The sequence below is a fragment of the Aquarana catesbeiana genome, linkage group LG13, assembly GCF_042186555.1.
Source record: "Aquarana catesbeiana isolate 2022-GZ linkage group LG13, ASM4218655v1, whole genome shotgun sequence".
NCBI lineage: Eukaryota > Metazoa > Chordata > Amphibia > Anura > Ranidae > Aquarana > Aquarana catesbeiana.
In genome coordinates, this window is record NC_133336.1 from 19,356,256 (window position 1) to 19,371,512 (window position 15,257).

The window sequence follows — 15,257 nt, forward strand, 5'->3', positions numbered from 1 at the left end:
CCCAGCCCAGTGCTGGACTTGCTGAAAACGCAGATGTACCAATCTCAGTATACCTCAATAATCTTTGTTCAGGAAGCAGTCTGTTCCAGATTTTCCTTTGATTCATTTCTGCAGGAGGAAGTTGTATCTAGGTCAAGGCACGTTCCCTACCTACAGTCCTACTCCAGATCTTTGGTAGAGGATCATTCTCTCTGTCTGGAACATGAAGTTCCAGGCATTGGATTGCCAGAGGGCTCGGTTCCTGGGGTATTGCAGTGCTAAGATTGCTGTTTGATGGTTCGAATTCTGGAGAAGGGATGGGGAAGATAACCACTGATGTCAGCTTCTCCAGTGGGTTTGAAGGTGGCTATAGTTCAGTGGACTTGGTCTCCACAGGATCTTGGATTTTTGGCCAGTACGCCTTGCTCTGGATGTTGGGACAAACCAGTTGTAGGTGTAACCTGGAAATGCCTCTGCAGGCATATATAGCAACCACCAAAAGTCATGCGGCTCAGGAAGGTGAACCAGATTCTGTCTGAGACAGTACAAGAAGTGCCGTCTCTATCACTAGTACATACTTGAGTTATAGAATAATGGCAGGGGGGGGACGCTGCAGGTGGATCTACTAGATTCCAAGTTCCACAATAAGTGGGAACAGGTTGTGTCTGGGACGAAAGTCCCACCGGCAATAGGGGCAGATGCACTGGTAACACTTTAGGGACCAGTTCTGCCTTATTTGATGCTTTCCCTCTGTTTCGACTTCTCCCACATCTGTTGCGAAAAATCCAGGAGGTGGTAACACTGATAATCGTGTTAGTCGAATTAGCCCAGGAGGGTTTGGTACACTGACATAGCGAGGCTTGCGGGGGTCGCTCCTTGAACACTCCCAGTTCAGCGGGACCTAATGGTCTTGAGTCCTGTATCTCAGCACTGTTGAGCCCTGGAAGCTGGTTCCAGGGAACCTCAATTACAGGACTTGGAAATATTTTTTTCCTGGGGGAAGTGGCACCCACAGGAATATGAGTGGGAAATTTTCTTTTCTTTCTCCAATCAGTAGGGGAAAGGAGATTGGCCTTAAGTACCATTAAGGGTTTGAGTTCATTCCTATCCATTTTTTCCAGAGGCCATTGTTTCTCACTCCTGGATTCATACTTCATACAGCGTGTAGTGTAGATAGTTCCACATGTCATGCCACTCTTGTGTCCTTGGGACTGGGATTCGCTCTTGGCTGTCTTTGCAGAGACCATTTTTTTGAACCAATTGGGAGACTGTTAGTCCCTTATCTCGGAAGATGGCTTCTTTGGGGTGTTAGAGCTGGCGGCTCTTTCATGCAAGGAGCCGTTCTTGGTCGCACATCATAAGGTGATGTTGCGTCCTAATCCATCTCTATTGCCTAGAGTGGTTTCTAGTTTTCACTTGAATCAGGACAGTGTCTTGCTTTTTTATTTGTTCTTCTAATCCACAGTCGGCAGGAGAAAGATCGCTGCCTACTCTAGAGGTAGTTTAGACGCTCAGGATCTACATGAGTTGTCGCAGAGGTCAGGAATCCTGATTTGTGCAGCCAGAAGAGCCCAGGAAGGGCAGGCGGCATCCAGGTCGAATGTTTAGCAGTGGATCTGCCAGTTTACCAAGGATGCCTTTGGTTTTAAAGGGCAAAATACCATTTTTTTGTCTGGGAAGAGATTCACTACCAGGTGTGTGGGAGTATCTTGAGCCATCTGCCATCAGGTGTCAGTGGTCCAGGTGTGCAAGACCGCTATTTAGTCTTTAGTTTATACATCCACTGGGTTTTTACTAGGTGGACATCAAGAACATGGAGGAGACTGCCACATCTCAGCGTATTACAAACTGTAATAGTGGCAGTCTGGAGATGTCGGCTCAGATGCGGAAGACTGACGTTCTGTTTGTATTGCCAGAAGGACCCAAGAAGGGACAGGCAGCATCTAAGTCGAATATTTCCCAATGGATTTGACAAGTGATTGTTCAGGCGTTTGGTTTAAGGGGTAAGACCCCGCCTTTTCCAGTAAGGGCACACTCTACCAGAAGAGTGAGTGCTTCATGGGCAGTTCATCATCAAGCATCGATGGCTCAGATTTGCAAGGCTGCTACTTGGTCTTCGGTGCGTGCATTGACTAGGTTTTATCAAGTGAATGTTAGGACTCAGGAGGATGTTGCATTTGGACGCAGTGTACTGCAGGCAGCAATATAGATCCTGTTGTTCTGATGGTGTTTCTTTGGTCATAATAGGTTCCCTCCCCTCAAAAGCATTGCTTGGAGACATCCCAGTTATTATGGCTGCTCTGTGTCCCGTGATGTACGATAAAGAAATTAGGATTTTTTCTACAGCTTACCTGTAAAATCCTTTTTTTGGAGTAAATCGCGGGACACAGAGATCCCTCCCCTCTTGTCTGGGAAGTTTATTGCTTGCTACAAAACTGAGGTACTTCCTGTGTAGGAGGGGGTTATATAAGAGAGGACTTCTCGTTTGATTGGTTTACCAGTGTCCATTCACCAGTAGGTGGCGTATAACCCAGTTAGTTATTATGGCTGCTCTGTGTCCCGTGATTTACTCCAAGAAAAGGATTTTACAGGTTAGCTGTAGAAAAAATCCTAATTTCCCTGTTGACACCTGCAGTCTGCACATCACAACTCACCAACCACCACCTTCTCTGGTGACACCCACAGTCTGCACATCAGACTTTACCATCACCTTTCCTGGTGACACCGGCAGATCTCCACAACAGACCCCCGGCAATACCTCTGTTCCTCATCACACACTCAGGTCAGCACAACAGGCTCCACCACCAACTCCTCTGACGACACCCTCAGTTCTGCACATCAGAGCCCACCACAATCTCCTTCCTGGAGATATGCATATCAGATCGCCCCACCACCTCCTCTTGTGATGACACCTGCAGATGTGCACATCAGGCCCTGCCGTTATTTCCTTCCCGTGACACTTGTAGCATGCACATCAGCTTCCGCCCCAGCACCTTTACTCATAACACTTGCATACCGCACATAAGACCCCACTGCCACCTCTTTCTCTGATCACTCCCTCAGTCCAAACATCAGATACCGCCACCCTCTTGTTACACTTGCAGTACATACACCAGCCCCCCCATCACTAACTTCATCTCTGATTACACCCACATTCCACACATTAGACCTCGCTACTACCTTCTTCCCTGATGACACCCATGATCTGCATATCATACCCCCCCTTACTAACTCCTAACTTGATAATACCTGCAGTCTACACATTGGACCCTGCTACTAGCACTTTCCCTGATAACACTTATTGTCTGTACATCAGACCCCCCTTTGCACTTCCAGACCACACATTAGACCCTGCCACCACCATATCCGCCAACACCTGTAGTCCGCACATGTCACCTGGTAGCAGGAGTTTTCTTCGGCTCCCAGCAGCTGAACAGACGAGCGTGGGAGTGAAAGGAAGGAAAGTCTTAGCTGCTTTTTTGAGCTTAATGAAGGTAAACCTGTTGCTTGGCCCTGTATATGCAAAACATTGGTTCACTTAAAGTTCAGAATAGACACAGCTGTGTATAAGAAAAATGTCTGTATAGAGCAGGGATCTCCAAACTTTCTAAAGAAAGGGCCAGTTTACTGTCCTTCAGACTTTAGGGGGGCCGGACTGGTTAATGAGATTTGGATAGCCCTGGGTATTCTTTATGGGGAACTGGTGCCGAACTGTCTGGGTGGGCACTGACCTGAGTCACCTAGGCTTGTCTAGGTGACTAGTTGTTAGCTTACTGTTGATTAGATTACTGTTGGGTGCTAGCTGTTGAATAGCTTACTGTTTGTTAGCTGTTCATTAGATGTACTGATATTACTGTTTAAAGTTTGCATTGTTTAGGATAATGTGATGAAGCTCTTATCTTATCTTGTGTGGTATAAATTCTGGGTGAGTTTTTCAATAGAGTTCCAGTTCACATTTATGCTAGTGTCGTCTAGTTCTTGGATGTAATGCTCAGCTATAATTCTTGGTTCCAGTGGAGGAAGCTGTATCTTGGCGGAGACACCCAGGGTGGGTGCCTGGCGGTTTGTCACATTTTACACTGTCTCCTTTGAGTTGACTGTTTATGTATCAGCTTATGATATCTGGAAAATGCAACAGTCATGTCACACCTAATACATGTAGCGAGGTCCCCTGAGACCTAATGGTGACCTCCAGAGTTATGGATAGCTGACATCCTTCTGTGTAGAGTAGGTTACAAGGCATGGCGGGTGTAATGCAAGATGAAATGGTAGGTGCCAGCCACTTTTTGAATGCAAAGAGATTTATTGTCTCTTGAACAGAACTGTGGGAGAGAGGGTTAGGGCCAGGACACCCTTAAGTCAATGCAATGCTAATTGGCAGACTCCAAGACTTCTATAGGAGGACAGCTATACAGGTGAAGGCCTCCAGCCAGACACCACTTCTGTATAGGTAGGACCGCTGTCTCCTATGGCAACAATCTTGTAGCAGTTACTAACGGTAGTTGTATTCAACTATTGGCAACACAAACAGTTCTCCGCATACTCCACAGTCACTCACTGTGTATCTTCACTCAATAAACTCTCAGGCTTTCACTAAACTTTGGATCCAATAGCCACTGGATCCCCTGAGCTCTTCCACTTTTAGCACTCAGTATCTTCCTCAAGTGCCCCCCTCCGCTCCTCGCTTCCCTGCTGGGTCCCTGGCTTGGCACTCACTGATGCTCCGCAAGCATCACCTCTGCTGTCCCACTGGGTCCCTGACTTGGCACTTGCCGAAGTTTTCCCACTTTTTCACCGTCCCCGGCTGGTGAGAAGACTGCTCTGGTACTGGCTTCAGCTTACTCACAGTGGTCTCCAGTAATAAGGTGGATGGTCCCTTAGTGGGGACAGCTTCCCCTTCTACATCTGACCACAGCTGGTTCCCCGGCCGGCTGAACCGCTACTTCTGGTTGGACTACAAGCCAGTAGTCCCAACCGTATGCTACTTCTCCTGCTCCTCGATAGGCCTCAGGCAGCTTAGAAGCCAGGGGTGTCCCCGGGATAGGTCTATGCTTCCAGCCTAGCAGCCCGGGGCAGCATAACACACGTCCAACCAGACAGCCATCCAGGTGGCGCAGAACCCCGATCACCTGACCTCTCCCCAAATAAATAGGTTCTCCCAGCAGGCCAAGGGACCAAAGAAAATCCCTGCCCATTGACTGAGACACCCCATCATCCATTGATGTCTGAGCCTGCAGATCCCCGGTCTTATCTAATGTCACTAGCAGAGTGCCACCCAGTGACAGAAGAGAAAGGGTGCAACAAGTCCAGATTTAGAGAGGAGTCAATGGGTCTCCTAACAATTGACCAAGGCAACTATCGCCTGGCAACTAAATTTGATAGCAACCCTGCCTAAACATCAGGGTCCTACATACATGTGCTCTGGTGAGGGTGCCAGTCATATGACATGTCATACCTATCTTCATACAATGGTTGTCCAGTAGCCAATCAGAATGACGTTTTTAGCTGCTCATTGTCGGCAGGCTCCTGAGAGTTGATTGGTTGAGGTAGGTTCCAAATCCGCGATTGGTTTAGCTGGTAAATTATACTAAACAATAGCAGGGATGTGAAATCCCAACCCCCCCTCCCCCCCCATTTTACCCTTCACAAGAGAACGTTGTTGGCACATTATGGCTTACATAATCCATCCTCCAGTTTTCATAAATCATCCCGCTTGTTTATGATTCGTCTCAGCTGTTTCTCTAGTGGATTGGTGGTGGAATCGGTGTTACCCCTCACATGTCGCCTGGATCCAGACATTGACATATATGGACTTATTGTATATCATTCCCTTTTTTTTTTTTTTTTCCCTCAGAGAACTTCTCACGCCTTGATGCAGAATCCACTGGGGAATATTTAAGGTCATTTAGTAATCAGGCAAACATTCCATTTCTGTCGGGGAAAAAAAAAAAAATCAAGATATAGTATGAAAACAATAGAGAACTCCTGGCCCCGTCTGCAGGAATGAAATTAAGTCTTGGGATTTTCTTCTTGATAAACATGCGGATACAACATGCAGATACATACACCCCGGCATCCAACTGTCACACTTTTGTGGCTTACATTACAGTATATGGCACTGATTTTCTTTGCATTCATACATATCTACTTTTTATTGGTGCTTTAAAATCTAAATTATTTTTTTTAATTTTTCTGTTTTTATTTTATTAATTTTTTTTCTAGGTTATTTAAAAAATTCTACCTATTCTCATTCTACTAAATGTGTGTTAGATTCTGTTGGAAAGATTTCACATTACTTCAAGTGAAGGGATATTTCTACAGTAGTAGCAGCACACCCTGCAGTAGCACATGGCTCCCTCCTAGATTGTAAGCTCTAAAGAGCAGGGCCCTCAGATTCCTCCTGTATTGAATTGTATTGTAATTGTACTGTCTGCCCTCATGTTGTAAAGCTCTGCGCAAACTGTTGGCACTATATAAATTCTTTATTATAATAAATAATGACAGAAGCTTTAAACCTCTTCTCATCTCCCTAAGGCCCCTTTCACACTGGGGCGGTTTGCAGGCGTTATTGCGCTAAAAATACCGCCTGCAAACCGCCCCTAAACAGCCTCCGCTGTTTGTTCAGTGTGAAAGCCCTCGGGCTTTCACACTGAAGCGGTGCGCTGGCAGGAGAAGAAAAAATCTCCTGCAAGCCGCATCTTTGGAGCGGTGAAGGAGCGGTGTATTCAATCAATGGGACAGCGCGGCTATACCACGGTAATACCGCGGCTATAGCAGCGCTATACGAGGGGTTTTAACCCTTTTTCGGCCGCCAGCGGGGGGTTAAAACCGCACCGCTAGTGGCCGAATACCGCAGGAAAAACAGCGATAAAAATAGCGCTGTTTTACCGCCGACGCCCCCTACCGCCCCAGTGTGAAAGGGGCTTAACAGTTGGCCCAGCAGGACTTACACTGTTGAGATTTCAGTGCAGCAGAGGTACTGTGTTGTCAGCTCAAACAGGAAGTTAGGAGCTCATTGGATTTCTGACAGATCAGCAGGTTTTTTTTTTCTGCACTTGCAAATGTCTTTGCAAACCAAGATATCACCTTGTAAAATTAGAAGTGACATCATCACTGTGCTGTACATAGCCTGAGCAGAGCTGTGGGAGGGGCCCAGCAGGCTCCACCCACTACAGAAGACTACAGGAGGGGGGCGGAGACAAGACCAGTCACTCTGCACAAGGAGAGAGAGCACAGCAGTGAGTGGTCTTTATTACAGGAAGTCTCACACACGACTTCTGCACAGATCTGGAAGAAAATACAAAACACACCTTGAATGTGTATAGCTAACTGATTTTTTTTTTTTTTTTTTTTTTTTTTTGCAAAATTGGTACCCCAGTGACTGACTTAAATCTTTTCTGTCTCTTTTAGGAGATCTGAAGCAGGAGATGCTGGATGATGCTCAGAATAAGCTCATGAATCTGATCCACAGCACCGAGGGGAAGGTAGACAAGTAAGTGACTCCCTGCATTGTCAAAGACCTGTACTAATGTTCTACTCAGAGACGTGGCCACCTTGCCCGTTCATGTCTGTGTGAATTGATCCCTTTTATAGAGGATACAGATCGATCCTTCCTTGTCTTTTAGGGCTCGTACACATGCTTCAAAATGGGGCATTGGACACACTTTTCTAAAGCGCCCTGAATGGCAATCAAAGCCCCTGTCACTAAATAAAATGGTCACCTTACAGTCCTGTTCACACATTTTTTTTGCTTCACTTCCCTTGATGCTTTATTGGTGCTCCATAGCATCTCCAAAGCCTCCATAGAAGTCTGACAATGATCGCTTACAGCAGCTGCAGCTTTTTAGAGGCTTTTATTGAGTTAGCTTTGCTTTGTTTTGGAGGTATTGCAGGTATGAGATATCCCAGCATGCACTGGGAAACCTAGAAGGGAACTGGAAAGATATCGTCAGCAGTCATTCCCAGTTCATTTGTGTATATATTCTGGGAGTGTCTGGTGCGCAGCATGGAGCAGCAGGAAGGTGAGTGGGGTCCGGATTGGAGCAGAACAACTAGCAGATGGCACATGTGGTGTGGAACATAGGAATGCTATAGCAGAAGGTGAATGGGAATAAGGAAAGGGGACTGAGTGGCAGAGGATCAGCGGAGCTGGGGGACCAGTGCAGGAGAAACTAGCAATGTCACACGTGGTGCTAAGCATTGGAACAATATAGCCGGAGATGAGTGGGGCCAGAGAGACAGGAGGATCAGCAGAGCTGGGGGTCACTACGGAGCGGGGATCAGCAGAGCTGGCGGTTACTACGGAGCAGGGATCAGCAGAGCTGGGGGTTACTTCAGAGTGGAGGATCAGCAGAGCTGGGGGTTACTACGGAGCGGGGGATCAGCAGAGCTGGGGGTTACTACAGAGCAGGGCATCAGCAGAGCTGGGGGTTACTACAGAGCGGGGGATCAGCAGAGCTGGGGGTTACTACAGAGCGGGGGATCAGCAGAGCTGGGGGTTACTACAGAGCAGGGCATCAGCAGAGCTGTGGGGGTTACTACGGAGCGGGAGATTAGCATTGCTGGCTGTTACTAATGAGCGCGGGATCAGCAAATCGTTTTTTCAATTCTATTGGGAATACATTTAGTTGTTTTTATATTTATTTCTGCAAAAAAGGTCTAAATTAAATTTTTATATGTGATCTGTATTTTCTGCCACCACGGCCTGCAGCTTCAGTTTACATCCTGCTACTGCCACTAAAGGGAGCTACTGAGAAAACAGCCTCATGCAGAAGTACTCCTTTCTCATAACAGCTCCCTCTAGTGGCAGTGCAGCCTTCTGCATCACAGCAGGATGTGGAGGCTGCAGGCCATGAGTCCAGGAACATACAAATCTGATCAGGTAACTTACAGAGCCCAGCTTAGATTTTTTTTTATATATTTTTTTTTGCAACCTGCAGAGACCGTGGCCTCTTATATGCCTTCAGGGCTCTGTCATTGGTCTACTGATAACTGCTTCGTACCTCAGAGATCAGTGGCTTCCATCTGAAGAGTCTGTAATGCTACTTTTTTTTTTTTCCCAAAGATTTATAAACTTAAAATAGGCTGCATGTGTTCTGTGTGATTCATCTCCCCGTGGACTGCAGGGTCCGTAATCGGTTTATATTGTGTTCTTGCTAGCAGGAAGGGTAACAAGTTGTGAGTCCTGACTGACAGATATGAGGGAGGGTGGTTGTTGGTTTTTTTGTTTTTTTTTAAATAGATAAGCCCTTTAAACCTCCTGTATGGATCTCTCCCCGTCCTCCAGCCTCTCGTATCTTGTTTGTGGTCTTCATTTCCATCCTGGGATCAGAGAAATGTAAAATGTCAAACATGTTGATAGCCCGGGGCTGCCGGCGATTGATCCCACATGTGTGTTCTCGGCTTGTTGTAAACTGTCTGCAGAACCGAATCTTCCCAGTAAAGGAAAACGAGGATTATTATTTCCTGGGGATCATCTGCTACTCACTGTGTATAATGTGGAGGAGAAAGGCTTCCAGTGAGGGATTTTTCGGCAGTGTGTTGGGGGTTAGTGAAAGTCCGTTGCTCTGGGTTACTGCACATTGATACATCCCTATAAGATCGCCTGGCTCCTGTTCTCACTATTCCACATAGCTTGTTCCTTCAAATGTATGTAAAGGCTGAAGATTTTTTTTTACCTCCATGCATTCTATGAATGAAGGTAAAAATAAACCTTCTCTGTGCAGCAGCCCCCCCCCCCCCCCCCCAATACTTACCTGAGCCCCATCTCCATCCAACAATGTGCACGAGAGCCTCGGCTCTCCAGGGACTCTCCTCCCTCATTGGCTGAGACAACAGTGGGGGTCATTGACCCTGTATGACTCCCCTGTACTCCTCTGAATGTGTAATGCACATTACACTGCATTACATTCTTTCCTGGCCTTGATCGCTGAGGAAACTTACAACGGGGACCCGGAAGTGACATCACACGTCACTTCCGGGTCAGCAACAAGTGGGGGAGGAGAGCAGACGTGTGTCCTCTCTCCCTTCTACCCAGCTGCACCTGCTATGCCGGTCCCGGGCCCGCCGATGGGCAAGCGGAGCCCGTGATATAAAGCGCGGTGTGCAGCGCCAGGACGCAATTTCTTGTCACCATGGCAACTGGGCGCCTGGGGTTTGTCTAGCCCTGTTATATAGAGGCTACAAACTATAGGATATATGTTTTGAAAATCGATCTATCATAATGTACTGATGGCCTGTCCCATATCTTGAGGAAATTACCCCTTTTTGGAAAGTAGACAGTCTGAGGTATTTAGTACCGTAAGAGGCATGGCAAGTTTTTTGTTTTGTTTTTTAAGTAGTTTTTTATCACAATTTTTGGGGAAAATTAAGAAATATAATGAATTTGAATAATATATATATGACTAGTGTGTGTGTATGTATGTGTGTATATATATATATATATATATATATATATATATATATTTATATACACTAGTCAGTGTCCCTGATCACTGTCACACCAGTTATATGTTGATGCACTGCACTGGAGAGTAAGAAAAAAATCATATATATATATATATATATATATATATATATATATATATATATATATATATACATTTTTTTTTTTTTACATACACTTACCAGTGCAGTGTTACCATAGTGACACTGTACTGCTCTAGTAAGGTGATCAGGATTTTATTATTATTTTTTTTTACATAATGATCACTGTAATAAACTATCTCTTAACATTGTTCATTCATTAAACCTTGCTTATTACTGTGACGCTGTGATTGGTCACAGCTATTACATGGTACAGGTCTGCTGTCAATGGCCTCTGTACCATGTGATCACTGTGGCCAATCGTAGGGATCACAGTAGTAAACACAATGGCTATGAATGAAAGCCATTGTTGACAACTGACATGTGATCTCTGTGATTGGTCACAGCGATCACATGGTATTAGGGACACATACAGAAGCTCGGTGAAACGATCTGTGCTCCGCTGTGTACAGTGGATACAGCAGGTCACGGATTGCGCCACTACGCACCCCCTAGGGTGCACAAATGGGGGAGGACATTATATTGCATCCTCCCAGAATAAGTGTTCCCACTTTTTTTTTTTTTTTGTTTTTACTATGCTTCGGCTGGGAGGTGGTTAAAGGGTTCTGTAAACCCTAAAATTGAACTTCCTATTTTTTTTTTTCCTTTTCAGTCTATTAAATAAACCCTTTACAAGCATTTTGTTATCTGTCCAGTAAGTACAAAAAAAAACGTTCTGTTAAACCTGACAGAAATCTTTTGAGCTGATATCAGTTACATTGTCCTCTGCTATCTAAGTACTACAGAACCCCTCTCTGTTATAGAAAGGAGGAAAGTGGCGTAGTCATGTAGTCCTGTTTGTTATCCTGATACCGTACAGTTAGTGATCATTGTCATCTTAGGACAGGAAGAGTTTTGCTGGCAGGATCCCCCAAAAATGCAGCCGCCACATCCCAGAACTGTCAAGATGCAATATGTTGCATTTGTTTTTGAGTCTAGGGAAGCTTCTACTCTATTCTATTTTTTTTTTTTTTTTTTTTTTTTATCTATTTTTTTTTTTTATCTATTTTTTTTTTTTTATCAATTTTTTTTTTTTTTTTTCAGGCTCTTAATGCGGAATCTGTTTGTCGGGCACTTCCACACCCCGAAAAACAAGCGTCACGAGGTCCTGCGTTTAATGGGCAGCATCCTCGGACTCCAGAAAAACGAGGTGGATGAGGTGTGTATGACGTTCCTTGATTTGTAGTGTGTCCATCATTTATTGTGCGCACTGTCAGACCATAGCATTGTACAACTACCACAGGGGATGTGCTGTAATGAGACCACTGGCTGAATTAGATTGTGACTGCAGAGCTGACAATCCGCCTTATAACTTGATAGCAACAAAAAACGGTGTGTTAAAGCTGATTTCCAAGATTTCAGCTTCTTTGTAAAAAGCACAGGCATACCATGAGTCGAGTCCAGCGAGATGCATGACACCTCCTGGGCTTATCTGTATTATTTACATCTGGTTTATGGAGCTCCTGGACGAGCGCTATCACTATAATTCCAAGAACTCCAATACTGGATCCTTTTTGGTTTCAGCTCCTTCAGCAGCAGAGTTGATGCAGCAGCAATGCCCGCTACTCCCATGCCCAATCAAAGAAGCCTTTGTATGAAGTGAACTAATTCACAAAATACAAAGGCTTCTGTGAATGGGCAGCAGAGGGGAGGGGCAGGCATAAGCTGCTATGTGTGCTTCTCTCCTCTCAAAGGCCTAAGTCTCTCCTGTAGGAGTGCAATAAACCTGTCAGATGTAAATAATAGAGGTAAGTCCAAGAGGTGCCATGCACCTGGTTGGACTTAACTCAGTGTGGCTTCACTTTGACTGAATTTCTCCATTTAGATTTAGGTATTGCTGTGCGTACACTATATTTTCTTTCAGTCTTCAACATTGGTCATCATAATAAGCATTTTGTATTTTCCGCTACGTTATTTTCCCAGTTATCAACTCATTATTGTTTTATATTTCTTGTATAGCTAGTACACATGCTGTAATCTGTCTTTATATTAGCTCCCTGTAGTGCTATACCCAGCAGACTGGGAGGCAGAGAGGCAGCAGAATGAGAGCTAGTCGGGGCTCTATTGTGTTTGCTCTCTAACATTGCAGACATGCTTACAGGAGGGGAATCACAGGTACTACCTCATTTAACATTTTAAGGCCGGCGCCTCCCAGCCCTTTAAGAGGTTTATAATGCTGGGAGGCGGGGCTTGAGAACACATGACCGCCATCATTGGCAGTCACGTGATCCAAACACTCGATCACAAGCAGCAATCAGGAGCGCGCGTACTCTCAGTACAGCTCTTTGCACAGCAATTCACGTAGATATGTGGCCCCTCGGTGCCAAGGACCCGGCGCAGAGAGAGACCGCATGTTTACATGCTGCCAGCCCCAAGGGGTTAAAGGCTACTGCTTTTTCATTACCCAAACTGTAGTTTGGGGGTGGAGCTGTAAATGTACTTTAGAAATGATTCTTTTTTTCACCCCCTTGGATTTTTGGGGGGAGCTCTGCACATAAAGGGTTCCGGGAGCTACAAGAAAAGTTTGCAGATGCAAGAGGTATATGACGGAGATCCTAAAGTGTTACTAAACCCACAACAGTAAAATTAGTCTGTATATGCAGTAAAGCGTGCTTGTTATACTCGCTGAGGAACCTAAGGGGTTAATCCTCTGCATTGTGTAAAAAGGCTGTTTGATCCTGTCTTCTGTGATCCTCCCCTTCTTTTACTGTCCCCAATATATCTCCTAACAGTATAGACCCTTGGGGGCACTCTGCACATGCTCAGTTTGGTGTGTATTGCTAGAAAGTTTTATTTTTTTTCCTTGGGAGAGTGCGTGTGATTAGCACAGGGCCAATCAGCACTGTCCAGACAGAGGGTCCAGGGGGTCATGCAGCCTCATAGGACAGTCAGACGAGAATGAAAACTCTTACAAGCTTTAACCAGACACTGATAAAAGTCACAAGACTGCTATATACTGCTGATGAGAAAAGGTATTTAGCAGTTTATATTTATTAAAATAATTGCATTTGGGAGACCAGATATAGTGAATGCAGGCTCCTGGGAAGACCAGATATAGTGAATGCAGGCTCCTGGGCAGACCAGATATAGTGAATGCAGGCTCCTGGGCAGACCAGATATAGTGAATGCAGGCTCCTGGGCAGACCAGATATAGTGAATGCAGGGTCCTGGGCAGACCAGATATAGTGAATGCAGGGTCCTGGGCAGACCAGATATAGAGAATGCAGGCTCCTGGGGAGACCAGATCTAGTGAGTGCAGGCTCCTGGGGAGACCAGATCTAGTGAGTGCAGGCTCCTGGGGAGACCAGATCTAGTGAATACAGGCTCCTGGGGAGACCAGATCTAGTGAGTGCAGGCTCCTGGGGAGACCAGATCTAGTGAGTGCAGGGTCCTGGGTTTAGTAACACTAAAGCTGAAATCCAGGCAAACCGCTAAATACACAAATGAAATGCATGCAGTATATAGGAGCGTTTTTCCTTTCCAAAGGATTTGTTTCTGTCCACCAGTTCTGAGATTTTACACAGCTCTGCCACATAACACAACACTGAGACCTCAGTTTTCTGTGTTGCATTTAAGTAAAGCTTGTCCCCCTCTCCCAGCTCTGTGACTGAACAGTGAAGGGGTAAGCAGCAGACTGAGCTCATATGTCACTCTGCTTTCTTCCCTCAGTCAGCATGTACTTCGTCAGCACATGAACACTGCAGCACAGCTGGCTGCACCTCCCCTCTCTTAGTCTGAGCTCCGCTATAAAAGGACTGCAGTAGGACAGATGCTAGGTGAAATTCAAGGATTGGTACTGCTTGCAGAAGTCACCTATTTGACCCACCTCTATGTAACATTGATCAAGAAGAGGGTGCGATGTGACTGGGACATTTCTTCTCTCAGAATCTGGGGGGATTGGAGGTGACCCTGTCCTGGTCAGGGAGGTGTGGAGGTCCCAGAATGTGCAAGTTGTCTTTGCTGAGATCTTTCTGTGGTGGTTTCTTTATTGCAGCTTCTGGTGGAGGAAAACCGCGGTGTAACAAGGTGGGTGACTGGTTGGCTTGGAGGATCAGCCAGCGCCAAGAGTGTCCCCAACACCCCGCAAAGACCGAGTCCTGCATCCGCGCTGAACAATGTAAGTTTTCTGTATACAGTAGGATGATAATATTAATAAATAAATTATATATGTTTACACACACATTATCTCACAAATGTGAGTACACCCCTCACATTTTTGTAAATATTTTTATATCTTTTCATGTGACAACACTGAAGAAATGACAATGTAAAGTAGTGAGTGTACAGCTTGTATAACAGTGTAAATTTGCTGTCCCATCAAAATAACTCACCACCTCCCACCAAAAGCTCTGTATGAAAAAAAAAAAATGATAAAATTTTCATTTGGGTACAGTGTAGCATGACTGCTCAATTGTCTTTCAAAGTGCAACAGCGCTGAAAGCTGAAAATTGGCCTGGGCAGGAAGGGGGTGAAAGTGCCCCAAGTGGTATACCGGGGTTATGGCTGAAGCTATCAGCCATAATCCCGGTATTGTTTTTTGCAGCTTTCTCATGCAATCGGTCCCAGCGGCTCATTAGCAGCTGGATTGCTGTCCGAAGCGGGGGGGGGGTGTTGCGTCCACCCCCCAAACCCCCGTTCACGGTTTTTCTTAGGCTTACCGTTTTTACCAGCGCGCCTGGGAAACAATCAAACTG

The 15,257-nt window shown here is 45.6% G+C and overlaps 1 protein-coding gene across 1 annotated transcript in view; it reads left to right on the forward strand.

Moving 5' to 3' along the window:
• Nucleotides 1-15,257, forward strand: part of TRIP11 (thyroid hormone receptor interactor 11) — a 105,688-nt gene that overhangs the window by 78,295 nt on the left and 12,136 nt on the right. Inside the window, exons 16-18 of the mRNA XM_073609680.1 lie at nt 7,390-7,471; nt 11,608-11,722; nt 14,558-14,680. Of these exons, the coding sequence (XP_073465781.1) occupies nt 7,390-7,471; nt 11,608-11,722; nt 14,558-14,680 (320 nt within the window). The remainder of the gene's footprint in view (nt 1-7,389; nt 7,472-11,607; nt 11,723-14,557; nt 14,681-15,257) is intronic.